This window comes from Tenebrio molitor, chromosome 2 (genome assembly GCF_963966145.1).
Source record: "Tenebrio molitor chromosome 2, icTenMoli1.1, whole genome shotgun sequence".
Classification (NCBI taxonomy): domain Eukaryota; kingdom Metazoa; phylum Arthropoda; class Insecta; order Coleoptera; family Tenebrionidae; genus Tenebrio; species Tenebrio molitor.
Window position 1 is genome coordinate 2,098,742 of NC_091047.1, and position 22,416 is coordinate 2,121,157.

The window sequence follows — 22,416 nt, forward strand, 5'->3', positions numbered from 1 at the left end:
GATTTAGAAATGGTGGAGGCGCCAAAAATATAAAAAAAAAATCGCAATTTACCAAGTTTTTCGAGTTAAGAAGAATCGGGAATACCTTTTATACAATTTCACGTGACGAAAAGAATAAAGAAAATCGCAAATCTCTATCTCTCCTGTCAGCTGAGAAAATTCAAAATTAATCATTGAAAAATGGTGGAGGCGCAAGGAACTAAAAAAAATCGCCATCTTCAAGGTTTTTCGAATTAAGGAAAATCGGGACAGTTTTTTTAATAGATGCTCATATAAGGAAGTGAATAAAGAAAACCTCAAATCTCTATCTTTGTTATCAGCGGAGAAAATTCATAATTACTGATTTAGAAATGGTGGAGGCGCCAAAAATCTGAAAAAATCGCCACTTCTGTTTTTCAAGCTGAGGAGACTCAAAAATGTCTATTTTATGGGATTTTACATGAGAAATCGAATGAAAAAAGAAAATCTGTAGATATAGCTGAGAAAATTCACAATTACTTATCAGAAAAAGCTGGACGTGGTAAAAATCTAAAAAAATCGACAACCTGTAGGTTTTTTGAGCTAAGTGGAATCCAGACAGCCTTGAATACATATTCACCTGAGGAAATGCATAAAGAAAATTGCAAACCTCTATCTCTATGTTATCAGCCGAGAAAATTGCTAATTAATGGATTAAACACTTTTGGAACCACTAGATTGAAAAAAAAATCGACATCAGTTTTCTCATCTAGGGAGAGTGTGGGGTGTTTACTAAATAGATGTTCACAGGAAAAATCGATTAAAATAAATCTCTAAAGTCTCTATCTTCGCTACCAGCCGAGAAAATCTATAATTCATAATTTAAGAAAGGTGAAGGCGCCAAAAATATAAAAAAGCAAATTATCAAGTTTTTCGAGTTAAGGGAAAGAATTTCACGTGACCAAAAGAATAAAGAAAATCGCAAATCTTTATCTCGCCTTTCAGCTGAGAAAGTCAAAAGTTAATAATTGAAAAATGGTGGAGGAGTCAGGAATTAAAAAAAATCATCCTCTTCTATGTTTTTTGTGTTTGGTGTGTTTTCTGGACTGTATTTTAGAGATTTTCATACAAGTGGAAACTCTAAATCTCTATCTCCGCTGTTGGCCGAGAAAATTTGTAATTACTGCTTTATAAATGGCGGAGCTGCCAAAAATCTAAAAAGAAATATCTATACAAAAATGGTGGAGGTGTCAAAAATTTAAAAAACGGGCCATATTCCAGGTATTTCGAGTTATGGGAATTCGGGATTGCTTTTTATAGATTTTCGCATGAGGGAAAAATAACGAAAATCGCAAATCTATATCTTTGCTGATAACATTGAAAATTATTGATTTAGAAATCAGGATGGTGCCAAAAAAAAAAAAATAAAAAATCGAGAGCTCTTCAGTTTTTCTAGCTAAGAAGAGCCCGAAGTGTGCTTTTTTATACATTTTCACGTGATGAATCGAATAAAGAAAACAGCAGAACTTTATTTTGTTTATAAATTTTTAAATTTTGACGTAAAAGATTTTGATCCACGTAACAGTCCTGATTTGACACTCTCTGCCATACATTCGTCGTACAATTGTTAATATTGCTTTTAATACTTTATTATGAAATCCCTTTTTTGATTTTTTGCACTTGACCTTTCCCACCGCGACAAAACCCTTCAAGCCTGCTCTCGTTGAAAGTTTCCAAAAGACGCTTTTAATCTGGCGAAACTTTTTTCAACGAAGACTGCGCCGAATAAATTTAGCTCCCATTGATATACGGTGGGGTGCTGATATTTAAAACGACCCTCCTCATCTCCAGGTGAAATATACGTTTCGTACGTCTGAACATTATTACCAGGATTACTGTAGAATTTATTTTCTTAAGCATTACAAATTGCAACCTTCAAGTGAGATTTAGGGACAGGTGTATTTTTCTTCGGGAAAAAGTTAACTCGGCCCCGGAACAAAGATAAATTCGCAGCGGCGGCGCCGATCCGTAAAACACTGTCGCGCGCGCGCCGCCCCCCGCCAAAAATCTCCCGGAGATTTTGTAACGCGTGTTTGTATTGGGGGCCCATTTAAAATTTTAACAGACTCCCGGGGAATAATTACGCGATAAACAAACAGACCCGGTCGAAAATTCGCAACGGAAAAACAAATGTTTGTGCTCGTGGGGGCGTTACTTCTTGCAAATTCGATCCCGATGGATGTCGGATGTTTTCTTTCGGGGGCGATATTACCTTGGCCGGCTCGGTGGCCAACAGCTGCTGCAGCTGGCTCTTCCCGCCGGTGGTGGATGTCGGCGGCGGCGCGTACTGTATGCAGCTGGAGCCGTGGGGCGAGGCCGCGTCCCCCGAGGCCGCCCCCTGCGCCGGCGACATCGTCGTCGTCGCCGCGTTCACCGTCGACGAGCTGTGGTGGTTCTCGGTGTGCCTCCGCAGCGACCTGGCGTCGCAGTAGCTCTTGCCGCAGCCCTCGGCCTTGCACTCGTACGGCTTCTTGTTGCGGTGCGTCAGCATGTGGCCGTTCCTGCCGGACAGACCGGTCAGAGAGCGTCGCCAGCCGCCGCCGCACCTCGTCCTTCCAAACGAGGACGAGTCACGGCGCCGGCCCCGACCCAGCACCTGGGGGCCACTTACAGATGGTCCTGCCGCTTGAACGCCTTCCCGCACATGGTGCACACGTACTTCCTTTCGTCGCTGTGGGTCAGCTTGTGCTTCGCCAGAGCCGACGCGTTCCCAAACACTTTGGCACATACCTGCGCCAAAACAGAACCCGTTAGCACTCTTCCCACATATTTTTTCCCCGAAGGAGTCTCAAGGGCCAAGTTAAACAATTTTATCAATTCTGAGAGATCATGAACACACTGAACCACTACGTAAACCATCCTGCGCATTTTCTTCCGGAGGCGGCAACGTCACTCGGACAATTGTATGCCTGGTTGCCTACCAATCCAGTAACATTTCAAAATCCCAAACTAAATGTCACCAAAAGCTACCAAAAATATTACTAGATACGTAAACCAACAGACATACAATCAGCTGAATAACCTTGGCTTGCAAAACGAATCTCCATAAGAAAATGCACGAGATTTGAAGCCGCATAGCTTATCTACTGTGATCGAAGAGTGCGCAGAACGTATGAATTTGCTCATTAGGATACAAAGCACAAGGAGTGGAGCAACATCAAAGAAATAATAAAGGTTCGAAAACTGAGCTCTGGGGTACACCGCAGGACAGCAGAAACGTACAATGAAACCATCATTATAAGAGTGTAAAAAGAAGAATAGTGATGGTTTGTGTTCTTTCATATTCTACGACTACATGAGAAGATGGAGGAGAAAACAATGATGGTTTCAAAGCTGAGCCCTGGGGTACGCCAGTTTAATTTATTGGAACACAACAAGAATAAAAAAAAATCTGCAGGTAGGAGACAAACAGCCTTCATCTGCTTCTGAAGCTCCTCTTGCTGCGCAATTGGTGGAATTCCGTTGCAGCGTCGGTCCGAGGGGTCAGCGTCGTCGGTCGCCGCCGTCGAAAAGTAGAAATTTAGCCCCGGAGCTTGGGGTGGCTTAATAAGCCGACCTAGATGCAGCCAATTCCATTTACAGCGTTGTCCGACCAGATGCCGTGATGAAATGTTATATTACACATTCTCCGAGTTTCGCGGAGCATGTGATTCGCGTTTAATATATTAAAGGGCACTTCAAATATGACAGCGACGCACCACCCTCGCCCCATCTTTTATTACGTTCATAATAAAGACAATAAAAACAAGAGGAGAGGAAAAAACAAATGTAATTTTAGCAGTTCAAAGAATGGGTAAACAAAGCGATGTTTTTGTTTCGCTTTCATTACGCCGGGGACGCCCCCGAACAAAAAAAAAGAAGAAGAAGAGAGGACGCGCGCGTCCTCCGTCGCTTATCAAAAACCGCGCCAATTAGGCCCTCCGGATGCATGCATTCTTTACCTGGCACTGCTGGGGGCCCTGTCGGTTCGGCGACGCCGCCTTCGGCCGCGCCCTCTTCACCGTCAGCTTCACCACCTCCGAGGCGTTGTTGTTCGAGGCCTTCTTCTCGTCCGTCGTCGTTGTCACTGAAAAAACAAACACCGGATCAGCGACATCTTGGATGAAATCAACTTGCTGTTGCAATTAGGCCGGTCGCTATGCAGATTTATCGACGTCCTCGACGATCGTCGCTCATGTTTTATCGCCTCACGTTATTGCCGATATCCGTTATCCATTTTTCATTCGGATTTTTTTTCCGATTTGTTTACTTTATTGTTATGGAAATCGGTCGGGCTCGAGGCGGTATTTAGCCGAGGACTGCTCGGTAAATAATCGCCCCAGCAATTGTTGCACCTGTTAGGTCGATAAAAGGACGCGGAGGAAAAGGGTGAGGTCGACGGGCCAAGAAACGGCTCCTCTAAACCTACCATCACAGTTATTTGCACTTGCACCGTTTAGAACAGTGTAAAGTTTGAATTTCCCGCCGGTTGACACGAATGACATGTGTTTATATTTAATCGGGACATAATTGAACATGTTTGTTTTCAGCAAAGCCCTTAGATATTTGCTTTGAGAATAAGAATCGTTACGTTATTTAATGTAAAACATTGCAAAGAAAGAAAAAAAAAGAATTTTTTGTGGCTCTAAATTTTAGGTTAGCTGTCAACATGCTCCAATTAATCTACGCTTTAAAAAAGCACAACAATTGACGGTTTCCAACGCCTTTCCAGCTCAGGATTTCATTTGAACGCGCCGAGGCCGTTCCACGGACTGTATATCTGGTTGCCTACCCGCAAATTGATTTTAAACCATTTACAAAGCATTCACGCCGTTTGCAAAGCGATAATGGGTTTGAAATCAGTCTGTAGACCCAAGGGTTAACTGATGTAAACGTTCTAATCACTTCTGACAATTTTTTAACTATAAATTACGTTATTTGGAAGCTTTTCGTTCTCAGACAAGCAAGTAATCCCGTCGATTTCGTTAAATGACACGAGCACACTAGATTTCTGGGTGGCAAATTTGCACAGCACACTGCGCCGTTAGAAGTGGGGTGAAGTTTAACAAGATCGAGCAACTCCGCACTGGGTTTTGGGTTTCTGGTTTGAAAATCATGTCGGGTCGTTGTTGGGGGAAGGTTATTTTCTTGAAAAAAATACGTCCGTCCATTACCAAGATGGCGGTAATAAATTAGGCCACTTTGTATTTTTTCTGGCGCCTCCTCAAAAATAAGAAAATTTTCCAGTTTTTAACTGGCGGGCCGCCCTAATGAACCAAGAAAACGGGCGGTCATCAATCATGCCGTTCAGTCGGCAGGATCGAGCGGGGGCGGCCGTCTAATTATCGATTTCCTTTGGAAAAATCGGCGAAACAGGCGTCGACGTGCGGATCGCACTCAGCAGGTTGTTGTGATAAGAGGTAGTATAAAAATTGAGTTATGAGATGAAGTCTTCTGTTGACAATTCCCAGTGGAAATAAGTTGTTTGCGCTAACTCCGGCACTCCATTACTCGTCGCGATAGAAACGACGTGTGTCAATATCAATAAATGCTCCGGTCCCGCATACGTCTGCGACGTAAGTAAATTAGAATAGGAATTTATCTGGGCCCGAACCGACAGACCGCGGCGCGCTTTCTTTCATCTCGGCCCCGTTAATCTCGCCACCTGGAGGAGAGGCACGTGGACGCGTCTCCATAGCGACCACGTCGAATTCTTCCCGAAATTCGACCGAATCGATCGGGGGGGACTAGTTTTTCTTCCCGCCCGGCGCATCCAACATTTCCCGCCCCGAATTAATTAATCAAAGATGGATTCGCCCGTTCCCGTCAATTTTTTCCGCTCCGGGGGCGGCGCGCTATTTACGTTTCCGTTCCGATAGTTCGCCAGAAAACAATGCCCCATGTATGAATTTATTATTCGGTGCATTACTCGCGGGAACTAAAACTCACGACAACAAGGCGAGATATTGATTTATACCGGCGGTTTGTTCCTAACAATATTTATTGCCGTTTTTTCATCCAACATTATTCACAAAATAAAGCACATATTGCGAGGAACTCATCCATATGCGATGCGCCCTATCGATACGCCCTCGAATTTTCTTCCCCCGGTGATTTATCAGGGCCGCACAACTTAATTATGGAATGGAGGACCAACCCTTCATCCCTCCAAACGAAAGAATTCAACCCCAATGTTTAAACTTTCGGTTTACCCGAGACCACCCGTCCGCATGTTGGCCGCGCGCCGCATTGCTTAGCCCCGTTGATCGAATTTTTCCTCGCACGAATCAATTCGATTTCGTCCGGAACAAGAGCGGTTTGTTTGGTGGTTGCGAGGGGCGAGATCCTTCCTTTTAATTTTATCCTGGTCATCGGTAATCGGGAGGAGTTTCCTTGGGGCGACCAATTGAATAACTCCGAGATTTCACATTCGCCTCAGCTCGAACACTAATGACGCCGACCGACGGAAATAAAACAGCAGCCATGTCACTTCCTGACTGGAATAATGACGCGGTCCGGACGCCCAAATGGACGGAGCGTGCGCCCCCCAAACCCTCCCGAATTTCCGTGGGAATCGTGATGTTTTCGCCGCGCGAATCCTTTCGTTTCGAGGACGCGGGCGCGTCGCGCGGGCGATCCGGCGACCGCGTCCGTTTTTAAACGAAAAATAAATTGGAAGTTGCGGCGGACGTGCCCATTATGCCGCCCCGTCGGCCGCCTCCCTCTTGCTTTAATTGCCGCTTTTGTGTTTAAACAATTTCTGCGAATACACCGCCGGGGGCGGCTGCAGGCCAATCTCGAACTATTAATTTATAAAACAAATTGCGCTCCACTCCATCATTAATGCAAATGGGAGCGGTAATGATGGCGGCGCGCAAAAAGTGCCGTGTTTTCCCCCGAACAGACAATAAGAACAGACAATGAAATATTCATTAGGCGAACATTGCAATTTGTCGGATTCGGTGCGCGAGTTGCGTATTGCATTAGGAGTTTTCGCGGAGGGAAAACGGAATTTTCGCGACGTTCTGTGGCCCAAGGCGCGGTTGTTATATTTTTTCGCGGCAAAAGCGGAAAAATACTGTTTGCAATTCAAATCCTTTTGATTCACACTTTGCCGCCGACAAACGGCAACGGCGAAAAATCAAAATCCGACCCCGCGGATTGCGTTCCACGGGGGTTGTTACGCAAATGTCCCTAGTTTGCATTTTTACGGGAAGTGTTTTTTTTTTCGTTTCGTGTCGACGTTTGCCGTTATCTTTATGATTTCCGGCTGCGACAATGACCAATAACAATCGACCGCGTGCATTTTATTCACGATGCACCAGTGGCGCAACTCGAAATCTCCCAAATCGACCGGAATGACACTTAATCTTCAAGATCTGGCATCCCTGCGTCACTCCAGCTGCACAAAATATGTATCGCATAAAATATTCCATGAATCTCCCGCCATTCTTGCAAACACCACAATTTATAATTCTCACAATAAGAACCAGAAATGAGATGTGGTGTTTGTCGCGGCGACCCACTTACGTCACAGTCACTGCATTTTGGGCGCGCATTTTAAATTCTTGTGCGATACATTTTTTAAAGCGTTAGTGGCCCGTTTTCGGTGTGGCCCTTTAACGGTTAGAAAATGAGCCCTGGCTCGTATCAAATAAAATCTTATATTCATGACGGAAGGGGCCTCGCGAGACCGAAACACTAAAGGGGAGTTCCTTTCGAGACATTCCGAATTCATTTGGTGAATCAGAAGAAGTGTCTAACGGTCGCTTTACGTCCACGGAAGGCGGTTTTCCTTTAACGATCCTGCTGACTAGAGGCGACTATGAATTTTTATCACCTCCGCCATAAATATCGACCGGTCCACGCACGACGAGACGCACGGTCCAATTAGCGGCCAGCGCGCCGCCACTGACCCGTTCTATCCGCGGTCCGCGCAATAATGCAACCAATAAGTAGGTGTCGGGGGAGGGGCGCGAGGTGATTAATGCCGGCCGAGCGGAGCAGAAAGTGTCTTTTTTATTGGGTCCGTCCCTGTTCGGCCGGAATTGCGGTGATTTTTACATGGCTGGCGTCTCGATTTAATTACGATCGGAACGATCGGAGCGAACAAAAGGTCGACGAGTGCGATTTCATCTGTTCATTAGCGGACGACGTCTCTGTGTTGGGGGCGAACCGCCGCCACTCACAGGCTCCATTGTTTGCCTTTATTAATGGAGCGAGTCCGGTACTCCACGATCACGACAGGGGAAGTGACTAACCTGCATCGCCGTCCGCCGGGACTCCCAGGCTGTTGGAGTTGTCGTTGATGAAGGCCTCGGCTGAATTCGTGAAGGTCTGCGGGGAGAGAGTCAGGTCCGGGCCACTCGACGAGTCGAACAGGTCGAAGGTGGCTGTGACGGCCTCGTTCCCACCTGAAATGCACGATTTCCTGTGAGATTTCCAAGAAGGACGGCTCATTTGAATGCCCGCTGGGGTTACCAACACGAGCCCGAGGTAAACACCCCAGTTTCATGCGCTCTAAAATATCTCTTGATGTACTTCGAAATCTATATATATAAAACTGAATGTCTGTTTGTTTGTATATTTTGTATGCAAATCTACAGTTTTACTCCGATCTTGATGAAATTTTGTACACTTGATCTTCAAACCAAGAAGAAAATTACTGTCTACTTTAATTTTACAAAAACCAACCCCTACTACCATTTTAAACCCTGTTAAGAAAAAAAGACAGTTTTTTCGAGTTGGAAATACCTCTTTCTTTCTTCTGTTTGTCATACCACACGTACAAAACCAGATTTTAGATGATCGCAACTGGGCGAAGCACAACAAGACCTTGGAATATTAAATATTCACATTTCAAAACACAAATTAGATGTAAAGATGAAGAATTTCCAACTAGCATTCCACGAGAACTAATTAATTTGTTGAATTTATCTACAAGAAGGCGGAAACAATTCCAGCTTTATCCCACATTCGAGCTTTCAGCTCAACGTACCCGCACAAGAGAAACATGCGATTTTAGTCACTATTAGACACGCAACCAGAGCCACAAATTGTCCCAAGAAGATTTAAAAATTTCTCCAGCCGTCCGAAGCACACACTCCTTCCCGTCGAGACGTCCTTCCGATTTTTTGGGGGAAAGTTTGTTAATTGCGCCATTAAATCGGGCGTAACTGTCGCTGAAGAAAAACCGCAGCGGCTGGGTCATGAATAATAATAAATATGGCGGAGCTGTAGGCACGTACGGGTCGTAACCGTGCGGTTGTGTTTTCGGTAAGTTATGCGGTTGCAGTCGATATGAATGGGCAAGCGAGCTGCACCAGGACGTGCAAGAAGCGGCTCGCGGGACCGCTCCATCATGGTCGGTCGTGTCCGGTCGAAATTGCTCCTATACATCACGCCGTCTGTCTCGTGCAGTCGGAATATCCAAGCAGCCCTCTCGGAGGAAGGAAAATTGCGGGATTCTAATTTTTACGGCCACGGCACAGGATAACGTGCAGGGGTTTGTCCAGAACAGACCAGTTTTTCCATTATGGGTGGCGTGGCTGCATTTTGAGCTCTGCGCCGGACCACAGCTACTTGACCTTGATCCTATTCGGACCGTGACAGCGAAAGGGCGCCCCCTCGCGAATTAATAAACATCACGCAGGCGAAATAATAGCGCGGACCAAACAGAATTCGCCATTACATTTCATATTTAAAATGCCAGCTCTCGGGTGGGTCGGGGGAGGCGCGAATGCGGCGGAGAGATCTTAGAATGCTTTAAATGGATATTAAATTGGCTCGGAATAGTTGGTTCCGCTCGGTATATCCGTCGATTTCCTCTAATCTTATTTACGGAGTAATTGAATGGCGAAATCATTCCGTTTATTAAAATTTTATATTATGCCGGGGCATTGATGTTGCCGGAGCGTAATTCGACGGCTCGATTCGATCGCGGAATAACATCCGACGCAATTATACGACTGTTTTATCTCGTCGTTAACGGCAACGCATTTTATTACGCTCCTTCGCGACGACAGGACATCGTGTTTTTACGAGCGTCCTGCACGAGACCGCACAACAGGACGGGGGACGGTTGGACACCGCCAGAGACTCGTCCCGCCCGGGAGCCGGATTTGAATCTGATCGATTTTCGCTGTCGCTGACGAAACTTTGCTCGATTTAAAAATCATTTTTGTTGACTCCGAGTTGCGAAACACTTACGTAGGTTTCGTCTTTTACCAACATCTACCGAAGTTGTTATACTCGGTAAACTTTAACTACTTACCAGATATATGTACTCGCTGATAACTTGCTTAACGTTGAAGATTTCAAGCTGAAATTCGCTTAATATATATTTCAATCTTCGTAATTCAATACAGGGGAGGCAGGACCTATTTTAACATTTGTAAAATACCATTTTCTGTTGGATTTGCACTACTAAAATGTGTAAAAAGGGTTTCTATTTTATTTACGTTGATAAATTGGGGGATCAATTGTTTGAAAAAGTTCTATGAAACTGGAATGCAAGAAACTGAACCATTGATATCAGTTGACAAGACTACTAATGATACAATCATCGTTTGTAAAAACCCTTCGAGCTAGAAGAAATCTAAAAACTGTTTTGCAGATTTCATTGTGACGAATCGATGCACAGAACGGCACAATCTTATCTCTACTCGTTATTTAAAAATCGGGAAGTAACGATTTTGATAAACTGTGGACTAAAGTAACAATATTTCCGAAACTGTTGTATACAGGGTGTTATTGAAATGTGTGACCAAATTTTAACCACGAGCTACTGGCTTCATGTAGAACTCAGAAAAAATATTTAAAAAATTCTATGTCAAAAAATAAAATGACATTTATTTTTTGAGCTAATTTTTTTTTAATTGCTTTTAGTCTTCTACGTTATCGCACAACCTCGTAGGTAAAATTTCCGCACATTTTAAAAATACACCCTGTATATCATATTTTATAAAACGTATACCAATGCGGTTTCCTTGTTTTAAAGCATATTTCCTAGAAGTTACTTCGCATTGGCGTACATTATAGAAAATATGATATACACTATACTAGAAATATATTTAGCGAAAATGGTGGATGCGCCAGGATATATTTTCAACAAGAATATTAATATCTCCGTAACTACTAAAGATGGAACAAATTTAAAATCTAAGTTGTTAGATTTGATCGCGAGGAATCGAATGTAGAAAACAGCAGAATAATATCTTTAACGATAGTAGAAAAAAACTAAAAATAAATAATTTGAAAAAGATGGAGGTCCCAGATTATTTTTCCGGCAAAAACAGGAATATCTCTGTAACTACGAGTATTTGAAGTATGCAAAATCTAACAATACATTGTATAGATCCCATTGTTTTAAATGGAATGAAAAAAGCTGTACAATTCTACCTTTAGTGGTAGTAAAAAGGACGGCTGATATGTCTTACAAAAATGGTGGAGGCGCCGGGATATATTTTCAACATAAATATTAATATCTCCGGAACTACTTGAGATGCAACAAATCTAAACCCTGAGTTATTAGATTTAATCGCGAGGAATCGAATGCAGGAAACAGCCTAATAGTATCTTTAACAATAGTTGAGAAAACCCCAAATATTTTGAAAAATTCAGGAGACCTCAGGACAATTCTCCAACAAAAATAGCAATATTTCTGTAACTATTTGAGCTATAACAAATCTAAAGACTGCGTTTTATAGACCCCATTATGTCAAATGTAAGTAAGCTCTACAATTTTATCTCTGGTAATAGTAAATAGAACAGTAAATATATTTTTAGGCACCCTTAATGAAAAAGGAGGTAATTTTACGTACTCCCATGTGGACGAGAAGTAACTCTTTTTCGGACGTACCTTTTCGTATGAACTTTTTCGGACGCACTTTTTTGGACGCACTTTTACGGACGCACTTTTTTGGACGCACTTTTCTAACTATGGACCGTGGCGCCATCTGTTGGTCTGTTTAGTAAGTTAACAACGAAACCGACAAAACCGAGTAAACCGATAGAAAAAAAATGAATATTTGACAGTTAAATTTAACCAAGGTATTTTATTTGCCCGAAAAAGTGTTGCATCGTTTATTTCTGGTGCTTATTTGGTGCATAATTAAAAATAAACGTTCATACAATCGATAGCAGCAGCAAAAGTGATGAAGAAATGTCTAATACAACAGCCAAAGTGATGTCTAATGTCTAATACGCCGCTGGACATCGCAGATGATAATTGCAATAATTGTCACCATAAATTATGTAAATCAGTAATTGTATTGCAAATAGGAAATTTCTCGTTTTATTAGGCAAGCTGATAAAAAATACTATAAAAATTGTATTAATGAATGTATCTATTTGAAAAAAATAAATACAAAATAAATTTGTAATTTTTCCAATGATGTCTTTTGCTTTGTAGTTCGTGCGGTCTAAAAAAATTAATGTGCACTTCGGCCAAAAAGTGCCTTTTGTCTTCGTCTGTTTTCAAGCCTCGGTTGCACCTCAACTAGATTTTTTTTTGCAACGCAGCAAGGGCGGAAAAACATCGCTTCCCTCGTCCTTTCGTCCGAACCATGTTCACGTCCCTTTGACGAAGAGACCGACATTCCGCCGCCTTCCGCGGGCACCCCTCCCCCGAAAGGTTCGCGCCACATTAATGACACGGCGAAAAGGTGCCCGATCGGTTCCGCTCCGAAATTGTCAATTAAGCGACCGCAGTCAAACGCGTTTTTCACGGTCGGAATCATCGTCGGAGGTCGTTTCATCAAAAGCCACTTAACGCGGTCTCTTTAGATCGTTTCCACCGGAGCAAACGGGTCCGCTCGGCCGCGAAAACGTCGAGGCCGCCCCCACGTGCAAAAATGCCAGTCGCCGCCATAAATCCAGCGAAAACGTTACGCGTGCCAAGACCGGACTGTTTAATTTTCTCCAATCTACCCTCCGATCGGATTTGTGAGGTTCGCGCGTTTATGGCCGTTACCGGCGCACCAGGTCGGATTTATGGCGATTAAAGCGACTCAAAGTGAGCGTAATTGCGTTAGAATGCGGTGCGGGTGTCCGTTTTCGGAACGGCCTGTACATGCGACGCTGGGGGCGGCGTCTTTGTCTCGATTTTTGTCCGAGGGATTATCACGATTCCTTCCTGCGCGACACAAATCTCGCCTCACAGTTTTTTAATGTCGTTCTCAATATCCTGAACGTCTCACGTTTCATATTCGCAACGAGAAATATGGAGACATTAAGGAAACTTAGTGGATTAAACTCAAAGGCGGCCATATCAAAGTTGTCATTTCCCATAAATGGAGAAGTTATCTCGTGATGGATTACAATCCTGTAACTCGAATAAGCAAATAAATCTTTGATGGCGTTTCACCTCCGATAATGAAATTTTCGCGAGTCGGAGCAGGACGAAAAAGGAGACAAAAATCAACACAATTCATCGGAGGAAGAGATATGAAAATGCAAATATGGTTTCCACCTCAATTATTTCCAGGGTTCGGAAAAAAGCTAACCGAATAAAAGGAAGGATCGGAAAGTCAAATCCTGCAGTGAGCCGTAAATTACCCCTAATGCATTTTTCGCAGCCGAGAGAGAGAGAACGGAATTAAAATATTCAGGCGATTATTTAGGACGTTTCCAGGACTGATTGTGATTTGTGGAATCGATAATGGAGTTTGGTTGTATTGGGGCTCAATATTTTATTTTAATTTCCCCGAAAAAACCTGATTATTGTCCGACACATAAACGTCTGGATTTATGGAATTACCCCGTTGTTAATGCGGGATGAGCAAAACCCGTCCGTACAAATTATATCGAAATGTAATTTATCCGCGATCGTTCGTTCAACGTGTCATTTTTAAAATACGCCGCGATAAATTCCCAAATATCGCGGTTATTTCTCTAGGGGGATGAAAAATTAACGAAACCACCCTCTCCCCTCGCGTTTTAAACGAACCGGACGGTTTTTCTGCGGCGGACGTGCCCGCCGATCGATAATCGGTAAAGTTTTGCATGCCAAAGCAAAAGTTTCGCCGCCAAGGAAAATTATCGAATGCTGCGAAGTCCTCATTACGGATTCCTGGAGGGCTTTGCTCAAGTTTATAGAAGCGCTCGGCAAGAAGTAGCTCAACTCGACTCGCAACCGAGGGATGGAATGGGTCAATTTACAATCTAAAACTGAACCGTTCCCGGCTCCCGTCCTCTTTCGGTGCGCCACCATTTTTGCCGCCCCGCAACCGCCGCACGTGCAACTGGTTACACGCCGCACCTCTTCAACACCCACCCCCTGAGACGTGAGATCCGTGCTACCACATTATCGAGTGCTCCATACTGTTGAATTAGGAGGAAAAAATCTATTAGAGAAGAGTACAAAAAATATAACGCTGGGACAAATCGATTCATTAGGCGATTTACAAAAATTGTTACATTTTGTAAATTACATTTTTGGATTTCAATTCGCCCCCTTATCAAAAACCATGCCAGCCAAAGCAAAATTATTCAAGACCTTATTTGTAGAGCACAAAAGTTCCAAAGAAAGTATTTTTATTACATTTAGACGTGACTTAGAGAGTCGCGATCTAAAAATATTTCACACAATGTCTAAATACTATAAATAAACCTGTAACAACATTTAGATGCAATTTTCGATTATTGTCGATTTTGAACAGAAACACAGGTTATTTCACGTGATAACGAGCCCGACGGAATTGAAAATGCAACCCACAATACATTTGCAACGTTAAGTTGGATATTGTCCATGTTCATATCCAGATTAACTTTGCAAATGTATTGTGGGTTGCATTTTCAATTCCGTCGGGCTCATTATCACTCGTGAAATACCCTGTATACAGAGTGTCTCAGCTAAGACTTTCGAGCCTAATATCTCGGTTATTTGCCAACGGATTTTTATGAAATTTAAAATGCAGATATTTTAGACCGTGAAGGTTTAATTAGTAATAATAAAATTACTTCAAATTAAAAAATGTAATTTTGGCACATGTTTCCTTTATCGAAAATTATGCGCGATTATTATTAGATTGTTAAAAATTAAAAAATAGGGGTCTACACAAACAATTAAGTAAATCACTTGTCTGATTCAACGAAAAGATTAGATTTTGTCGTTAAAAATTTAATGTAAAATTTGAAGGTATTTGAGCAGTTACCTTTTGAAACAATTGATGATTAATTGCCAAGCAACATTTTGTACACTCTTTAAAGTCTGTCAAAATTGGGCGCGCTTTATTAGAAACGTCAAATTGTGAAAATTTATTGAAAATATTGTTGAAAAAGGAAAAAAAAATTGCCTATGGAGAGTGTCGTAAGAACTTCAATGACACGGTTCGTTTTCTCGTGGAACACTATCCAAATGTAGGCTTTACAAAATGTAAGGTTAAGAGTTGTCAATTTATTTGAAGACACAGGAAGCGTACGTGAACTAAATTACCTTGCTAAAATATCCCGATCGTGTTTTAGTCCTTTATGGAAGAATTAAAGCATCCAGTATAATAAATTACGTCCAAATGTTGTCTTTAACTTTGTAAGTGTTTGTAAGGTTAGCAAGATAAACGTCAAATATGTCACCTGCGCTTCTGCGAAAAGGGGTGACCAAAATTCTGCAAAATTGCGCGTTTGTTTCATACGCGTCTACGTTTTTGCATTTGCAGCCACGTTTAACACAGTTTTTTGCTTGTTTCTTGCAAACCAGACGTCTTTCAAGGACGAGTTTTTTCCTACAGCATTTTTTATTGACGATCAATTTTTTATGTAAATCTTAATTGATTCAACATTTTCAAAAGGCATGTAAAAATTACGTTTTTAAGACTTGGGTGACTGCATTAATGGGATTTTATTCTTCACCGTCTAAAATATCTGCATTTTAAATTTCAGAAAAATCCGCTGGAAAATAGCTGAGTAATTAGGCTCGAAAGTCTTAGCTGAGACACCCTGTATAAGTAAAAAAAGTTTCCATATTTTACTAAATGTCCTCTAAAGAATGGTAAATGAATGATTGAGAAGGAAGACAATCTCTTTATTTCTTCTTATTTATTGGTATTTGTTGATGATTAAAGAAAAATCGTGTTTTAATTCGTTGTAATTGTTACGACAAAAAAAATTACAACACAAAAACGTTTCACCGACTTCTTTGCTGAATTTCGTCGATATCTCCAATATTTTTGGAGAAAGGTCAGCTCAAAAATAATCGATTTTTTTAATTCCCTAACGTCTTTTTCTTTTTTCGTTGGGTTTTTTTGTCTGAAACCCGAGCTCGAGTACTAAAAGCCACTTCACAATTTAGATATAAGAAAATGACCTTTATATTCAGCTGCACTCTCTACATTTGAGCCGTAAAGATTTCTGCGGAGGTTCTCGCGCGGAAGCAAACGTAAATCACCCAGAATCCCATTCTGGTCCTTCAAATGTAGTTCCAGTAAATTTAATTTAGGACATTTTATTTGTCCCGCTCGCTTATTTATTTTTAAAATTTCACCACTGCGAAAAAAAATCTATTCAATTTAAATTAATTTTGTAAATCGTTTTGTTTCGGACCAAATTTCATTCCACACAATTTTTTAAAACACAATTCAATCGAAGCATCTCTCATTTAATTTCCTTTTCTCAGATTTGCTATTACTCGAGACGGAACATCGCCAAAGAAAATGATTCTTTTCTTTTTGCACGAAATTAACGAGAAGCTAAGTTGTTAAAAAAAGTATCATGAGCTAAACGTACACAAGTAAAATATTTTCGTGATGTTGGATCAACTTGTTATTCACGTCGAGTGCGTCTGTCTTGAATAATAATTTTTTTAATAAGTGACTCGACGAAACAGACGATATCGTTACCGGTGTAATCGCCAGAATTAAATCTTTGAAACATTTTTGCAGAAGCTTTCTTTTCGTCCTTTGCAACAAGCTCTTTTCTCTTCAAGCCCTCTCGCCGAATCCTGCATAGTTTCGCGTCTGGATTGCGATTATTGAGGCAGCGAAATCATAATATGCAAAATTACTTCACGCGTCCCGCAGCGCTCTATTCTCGGTCCTTCGTTGTTCATATTTTGCGGTACATTTTATTACCACCGAAGATAATTGTATCGGGTCGCTGACGGCTCTCACCTCTGCAAAAAATGCCTCGCCACAGAGTCCCCACACGTCTGAACGCCGCCGCCGCCGCAACATTCCGTGACAAGACAGCCGTCCCCGACTGTACCTGCTGCCGGTTGCTACGCGACTCCGCGATGTAAAATGAGTCCTTTTGATTGCAGGAAACGAGCATTGGTCGAGTGGTATAATGGCGTCGTTACATTCGCGTGTGCATGTAGGTGTCGGGATCAAATCGGAATGCCGGTCGGGGGCGGCTTTGCACATTCCGCATTAACAGTTGGAAATTGCCCCGGTCGAAATCGCCAACTTCCACACAACAGTTGGAAAGTTGGGCGAGCAGACGAGACTCGATTAGCATGCGGGGCATCGACGGCGACGTCGTCGGGGGGGACTCCACCACCTGACGCTAATTAGGGCTCTCGTGTTCGGGGCGGGTGCAGTTTGTTTTTGCCCGTCCCTAAATAGGTCAGGGAGGCTAAAACGTTTACCAAGACGAACAGCCGGGCAATAACGAGATCCGCGACCTGAAAACATCACCATCCCCCTTAGAATTACACGATCCAGATGTTGCCCCGCCGAGCAGGAGACAACGTTTTCATTACGCGCTAAGCCCCGATCTTGCCGGGCGATAATCCGGGAGCGCGACGCCCGGAACGACAAATCACGCCCGGAAATTAGACGCGAAGACGTTTTTACCGGAGGGTCCTGGTGGGCAGGGGCGCCACCTGTCAATTGTACTCGGCGAGGGCTCATTAGAAATGGTTCTGACACCGTGGCGTGCTGTGCCAATTTGCCACCCGCAAGTCCGGTGTACCTATACTAGTACTTGACGTGATTACTTGGTTGCCTACACACCAGGGGCAAGACATAACGACTTGCTCCAGCTTTAGCACCCTCGATTCCGAGACGGCGGCCCTGATTTGTTACAAATTGATATTAAAGAAAAAGTCAAATCGGATGGAGAATCTGAAGTGGTCGTAGCTACCCCTTTTAGTGGCCCAACAAAGGGCTCCTCGCCCCGTCGGGGTCGGTCTCCCCGTGGACATTTTTTCGTTCGGCGGCGGCAAACAATGGTGTTTCGACAAAAACCGGCTGATATAGTGGCCGCCCGCGTACCACGAAAGAATGGGACGGGAGAGGCAGACCCGAGCGAAAGAAATCCACAAGCAAATCGATTCCCAGTTCCATTATGACCGGTAAGAAATGCAATTTCGTTATATTACAAAAACACGCCATTCAACCCCTGAATTATGGTGATATCCCTTAACCAATTCCCGATGCTGTCCGTGGCCGAGAACCTATGCGTAATAATAAGGCCATTCCGACCTTCATAAAAATACCTGCGGTTTTCCGACGTGTGAGTTATTCCCCACCCCCGCCGTTTATTGGGGCGTAAAATTTCATTACACACTTCACATAAACACCGGTACTTTACTGCCGCCGATAAATACGAGATCATAAATTAAAATTTGAGGGAGTGGATCGCGAGACGCGGGGGCGGCGCCGGATTGATTTTTAATTGGCGTGGTCCGGTCACGGATGCACCGCGGAAGGGCGAATCGCCCCACATTCGCGACGGCGGGGGCTCCGGGTCGCCCCCGATAAAGAAACTTATCGCAAATTATGTTAAGAATTTCAATTGTGGTGCGGAGCTCGTTGCTTCTTCCCGACCATGTTTTTATTAGGGCCGGATTCTAAAATACAAGATGGGAATTGTTGCTGACAGGCATTTTCATTAGTAAATACCAACCACCCACCTAACAATAATAACAACGGTGGCGTGCGTGTGCGTGCGGGGTGCGTACGCTCGGACATGTTCGTCGGCGCACGTGAACGTCTCACTCGGGGAGATAACTTTTTTTCGGCGTAAATTTTAAAAGTGCGCTGAAAAGACGTGCTCAACTGCGAAAGCAAAAGTTCACCTTATTATCTATCCTGCTTCCGTTCTCTTACTTCCACTCCATTCCCGCGTATACTCAGATGCCCCCATTCAATATTTTCCTTTGTATTTTCAGGCTCGGCACGTATTCTTTAAAAGTACATTCGCGATTGTTGATTTAACACTTTTGCTTCAACTCCGAGCTTTTTTAACTCGGTTTTCTCTTGAGCAAATATTTTTTAAATCCCAAGGTGTATTGTTTTAAAATTCGCATAACGTGCCGACCCCGGCTCACGGATTTCCCCGCCCCCACCCCGACAACAAACCACCGACAGACTGCACCAACCTGGGTCCAACCTTCTGGGATGTTCCCCCCTGTCCTTCGCGCCGGACTTGATCAGACGGGTCGATTTGCAAGTCTAAAGAAACTGCACTTGGAGCTTTTTAATAAATGTGTCCCCTCGTCGCCTTTCGCGGGAGCTCTCATCCGAAACGACCGCTCCGTAATTATCGCGTTTCCCGCCCCCGAATTTCGCCGCCACCTGATCCACGTATGGATATCGAAGCGTCGACGTATCGAGGGGTGTTAAAATCAACAGATCGACTTACACGCCCGCCAAAATGTAAATATCCGAACATAATACGCAGCGAGGCTCCCTGGGGGTGCTTTACGCGACAATTTCCGTAATTTTCATTAACATAAAGCTCTCCCCCGCACGGTGCGTTCGGTAATGCGATTGCCCGCGGCGACGATTTTAATTTTTAATGCTCGAATTTCGATGTGCGCCGAACGTTCGACGTAATAAAATCATAACGGCAGCGCTAAACAATCAGAGCTGACCGTAATAAAATCTAAATTAAAGGCTGCACGCCCCCGGACGGGGGCGGCCCCCGATGTGCCGCTATCGAGGGCGCTCCACGGTCCGGTTCGATAAGTTCGCAATAAATCACGGACAGTCGTGAAGAACGCGCGGTCGGTTTTGAGCGGGGAGAGGGCGACCTCGGTCGTTATGGAGATGGCAGCCGTGTCCAATTAAACGTTCAAAGACGTGACTTGTAATCTTCAAAGCCCGGCAAACATAAACGGAGCTTTTTGCCGTAACGCTTGCCCAAAAGTAGAACGTGGGCCGCCCAAAGCCATCAGTATAAGTGGTTGCCTAAGTTACGACTCCGATGAATTGTTGGCTGCCTATCTCTTTCACGACTGGCCCTCGCGAATAAAATTAATATCGATCCTGCACCGGGGCGCTCGTCCTCCCCCCAGGACCGCCAACCCCGACGGATCAACGGGAGCCCCCCGGTCGGCCTAGTAGATTGACAAAAATAGTCGGCGAGGGCCGAGATTTAACCGTCTAGACTAGATAAGCGCCACAATGACAAATGATGGTCTAAGTAGTGGCAATTTGTCCATCTGACGATGTTCCTGCTGACGCATCCTGTAAAACCGTCCAACTCCCAACTGCAATAATTTACATTGTTTCTTACTTGTTTGCTTGTTTTATGCGAGTTCTTGAACTACTGTCATTACTATAAAACGCTACACAACTCCCGGGATGTTTCATAAAAGAATCCCACTAAAAAGGGGAATTACTAATGTACTAATTCCCAACTAATTTCAGTTTGTTTATCAACTTTCAAACGTCTACGAGTCGAACTTTTACGGCTGTTGTTAACGGAACTCGTTAGCTCTTCTCGCCCAAAATTTTTCTTCCCCTTTGGTCTCGAAAAAAGCATCGGTGCAACGCGAGACGTCCTTGTTGCAGATCAAACGAGCTTATCTCGCGTCAAGACCGGGATCAAACCGGCTCTCATCGTCCACTTTTGACTCGGCGCTAGTTCTCGCTAATAAATTTCACCAACACTGGTGAATTCATCAGTCGGTGAAGACCTGGTACCGCTAACGAGCACGCTATTAATTGGGTTTCCCGACACCGAGCCCCGCGCTTCGTTAGTTGATTACGTGGATGTGAAGCCACCTTTCGCGCAGAACAGACTCTTGAAAAGTTCCCCGACTTCGGAAATTGGCAAGCTTATCACTCACCTCGTATTATAATCAGGCGCCGCCTCGCCCCTCTCCCTAATTGTGCGGCGTGTAGGGAGCGCGCCGCCGCCCCACGGCTCCCCCGACGGGTGGGGAAAAAATATCGCGCGTCGCCCTCCGCTTAGCCGACAACTTGTTTACACCGTCGTTAGAAATCTCGCACGGGAGATCGGGAGTTGCGCGCGGACCCTCCGGGGGCCCCGGACCCTTATCTGTTTGATAAACTTTTCTGCAACTCTCAAAAATAAAGAAGTACACATAAAGCGGAGTCTTTCGAGATGGCAGCGGCAAACAATATAATGATCTATTGTACACTTTCGAGCACTATACAAAGTTTTATGCTGAAAATTGCTTTCCCCAGCTCGAATTTTATTCGGAAAACGTGCAACTACTCGACAGTCTTAAAGTACAATTTGGGCTGATAGCCGCCTCCGAGAGGCGGCGACGGAACCGCACCGACAACCGCGAATTTATGTCCGACGTCCGAAAAAATTTTAATTAAAACGGGCGAAAGGGCCCGGATTAATTCGAACGCCCCAGGACGGGTATCGACGGCGGGCTTGAAAACTTCGCCGGGGTCTAATCTTTGTTTATCTTTTGCGCCGGAAATGGGGGTGCTTTTCGTGCTGTCGATCCGGGCCAGGTTTGCCAGTCGTAAACGGGGGATGCGGCTTCGGCGGACTGACGAATGCTCGTTCCGCGAAAGTAGGACGCCCTAAAACCGCGCGGATTTCCCTTTCGAGAGCCGCACAAGAATAAAACGCGGTTCCGCGAATTTGCAAACGCGCACGCGACTTGGCGCCTCGACCGCGAAACGCGTAAGTCAGGTCGTAGAGTGATTCGTGCGACTCCAAGTGTCATTGCCACTCGATCATTTCCTCATAGTTCAACGCGTCACTGCTGTACGCTTCTCTGTTTATATTTTGTTGTGCAACCGTACGCGAAACGAGCACTTCGCGTACTTAAGACAGGCCGCGAAATCCAATTTCGCGGCCGTAGTTTTTAACGATGGCCGTTAAAGTAAACGTCATCTTAATATAAATAACATCCTCGAGATTGTGCTGCCTCGGCCGCAAGCGTCCTCGGCGACAATTTTTCTCTCGGTATATACTTTTACACAATAATGAATGTTAATTTAGATTGTGCATCAATAAATCATCGATGAAACCATGAAATGAGTCGGTTGGAAACTCTTGACGCAGAAAGGGAATCGAGGTGTGGAGTTGCGCAAGCCATTCAAGGCTTCTCGGAGGGATTGTTTACGATTGGAAGCGAGGATATCGGGAGCCATCATCACGTCTTTTAATAAAAAACACACCGGTGACAGGTCAAACAAGCGCGAAGTGATTCTAACGGTTGTCCCTGTTCGCTGCTTCGATATTTTTCGCAGTAATTCAGCGTCGGTA

General features: G+C 44.0%; 1 protein-coding gene across 6 annotated transcripts in view; it reads right to left on the reverse strand.

Annotated features, from left to right (window-relative positions):
* LOC138123190 (zinc finger protein 541) overlaps positions 1 to 22,416 on the reverse strand; it is a 117,004-nt gene that overhangs the window by 16,422 nt on the left and 78,166 nt on the right. For 5 of the 6 annotated variants that reach the window (XR_011156741.1, XM_069037767.1, XM_069037766.1 and 2 more), the window contains exons 4-7: positions 8,259 to 8,411; positions 3,960 to 4,084; positions 2,630 to 2,748; positions 2,231 to 2,519 (exon numbers count right to left, since the gene is read on the reverse strand). Coding sequence is in view for 5 of the 6 variants with exons in the window: in XM_069037767.1 (XP_068893868.1) it covers positions 2,231 to 2,519; positions 2,630 to 2,748; positions 3,960 to 4,084; positions 8,259 to 8,411 (686 nt within the window). In the remaining variant the exon portion in view is untranslated. The remainder of the gene's footprint in view (positions 1 to 2,230; positions 2,520 to 2,629; positions 2,749 to 3,959; positions 4,085 to 8,258; positions 8,412 to 22,416) is intronic. The other variant, XM_069037769.1, reaches the window with a different exon arrangement.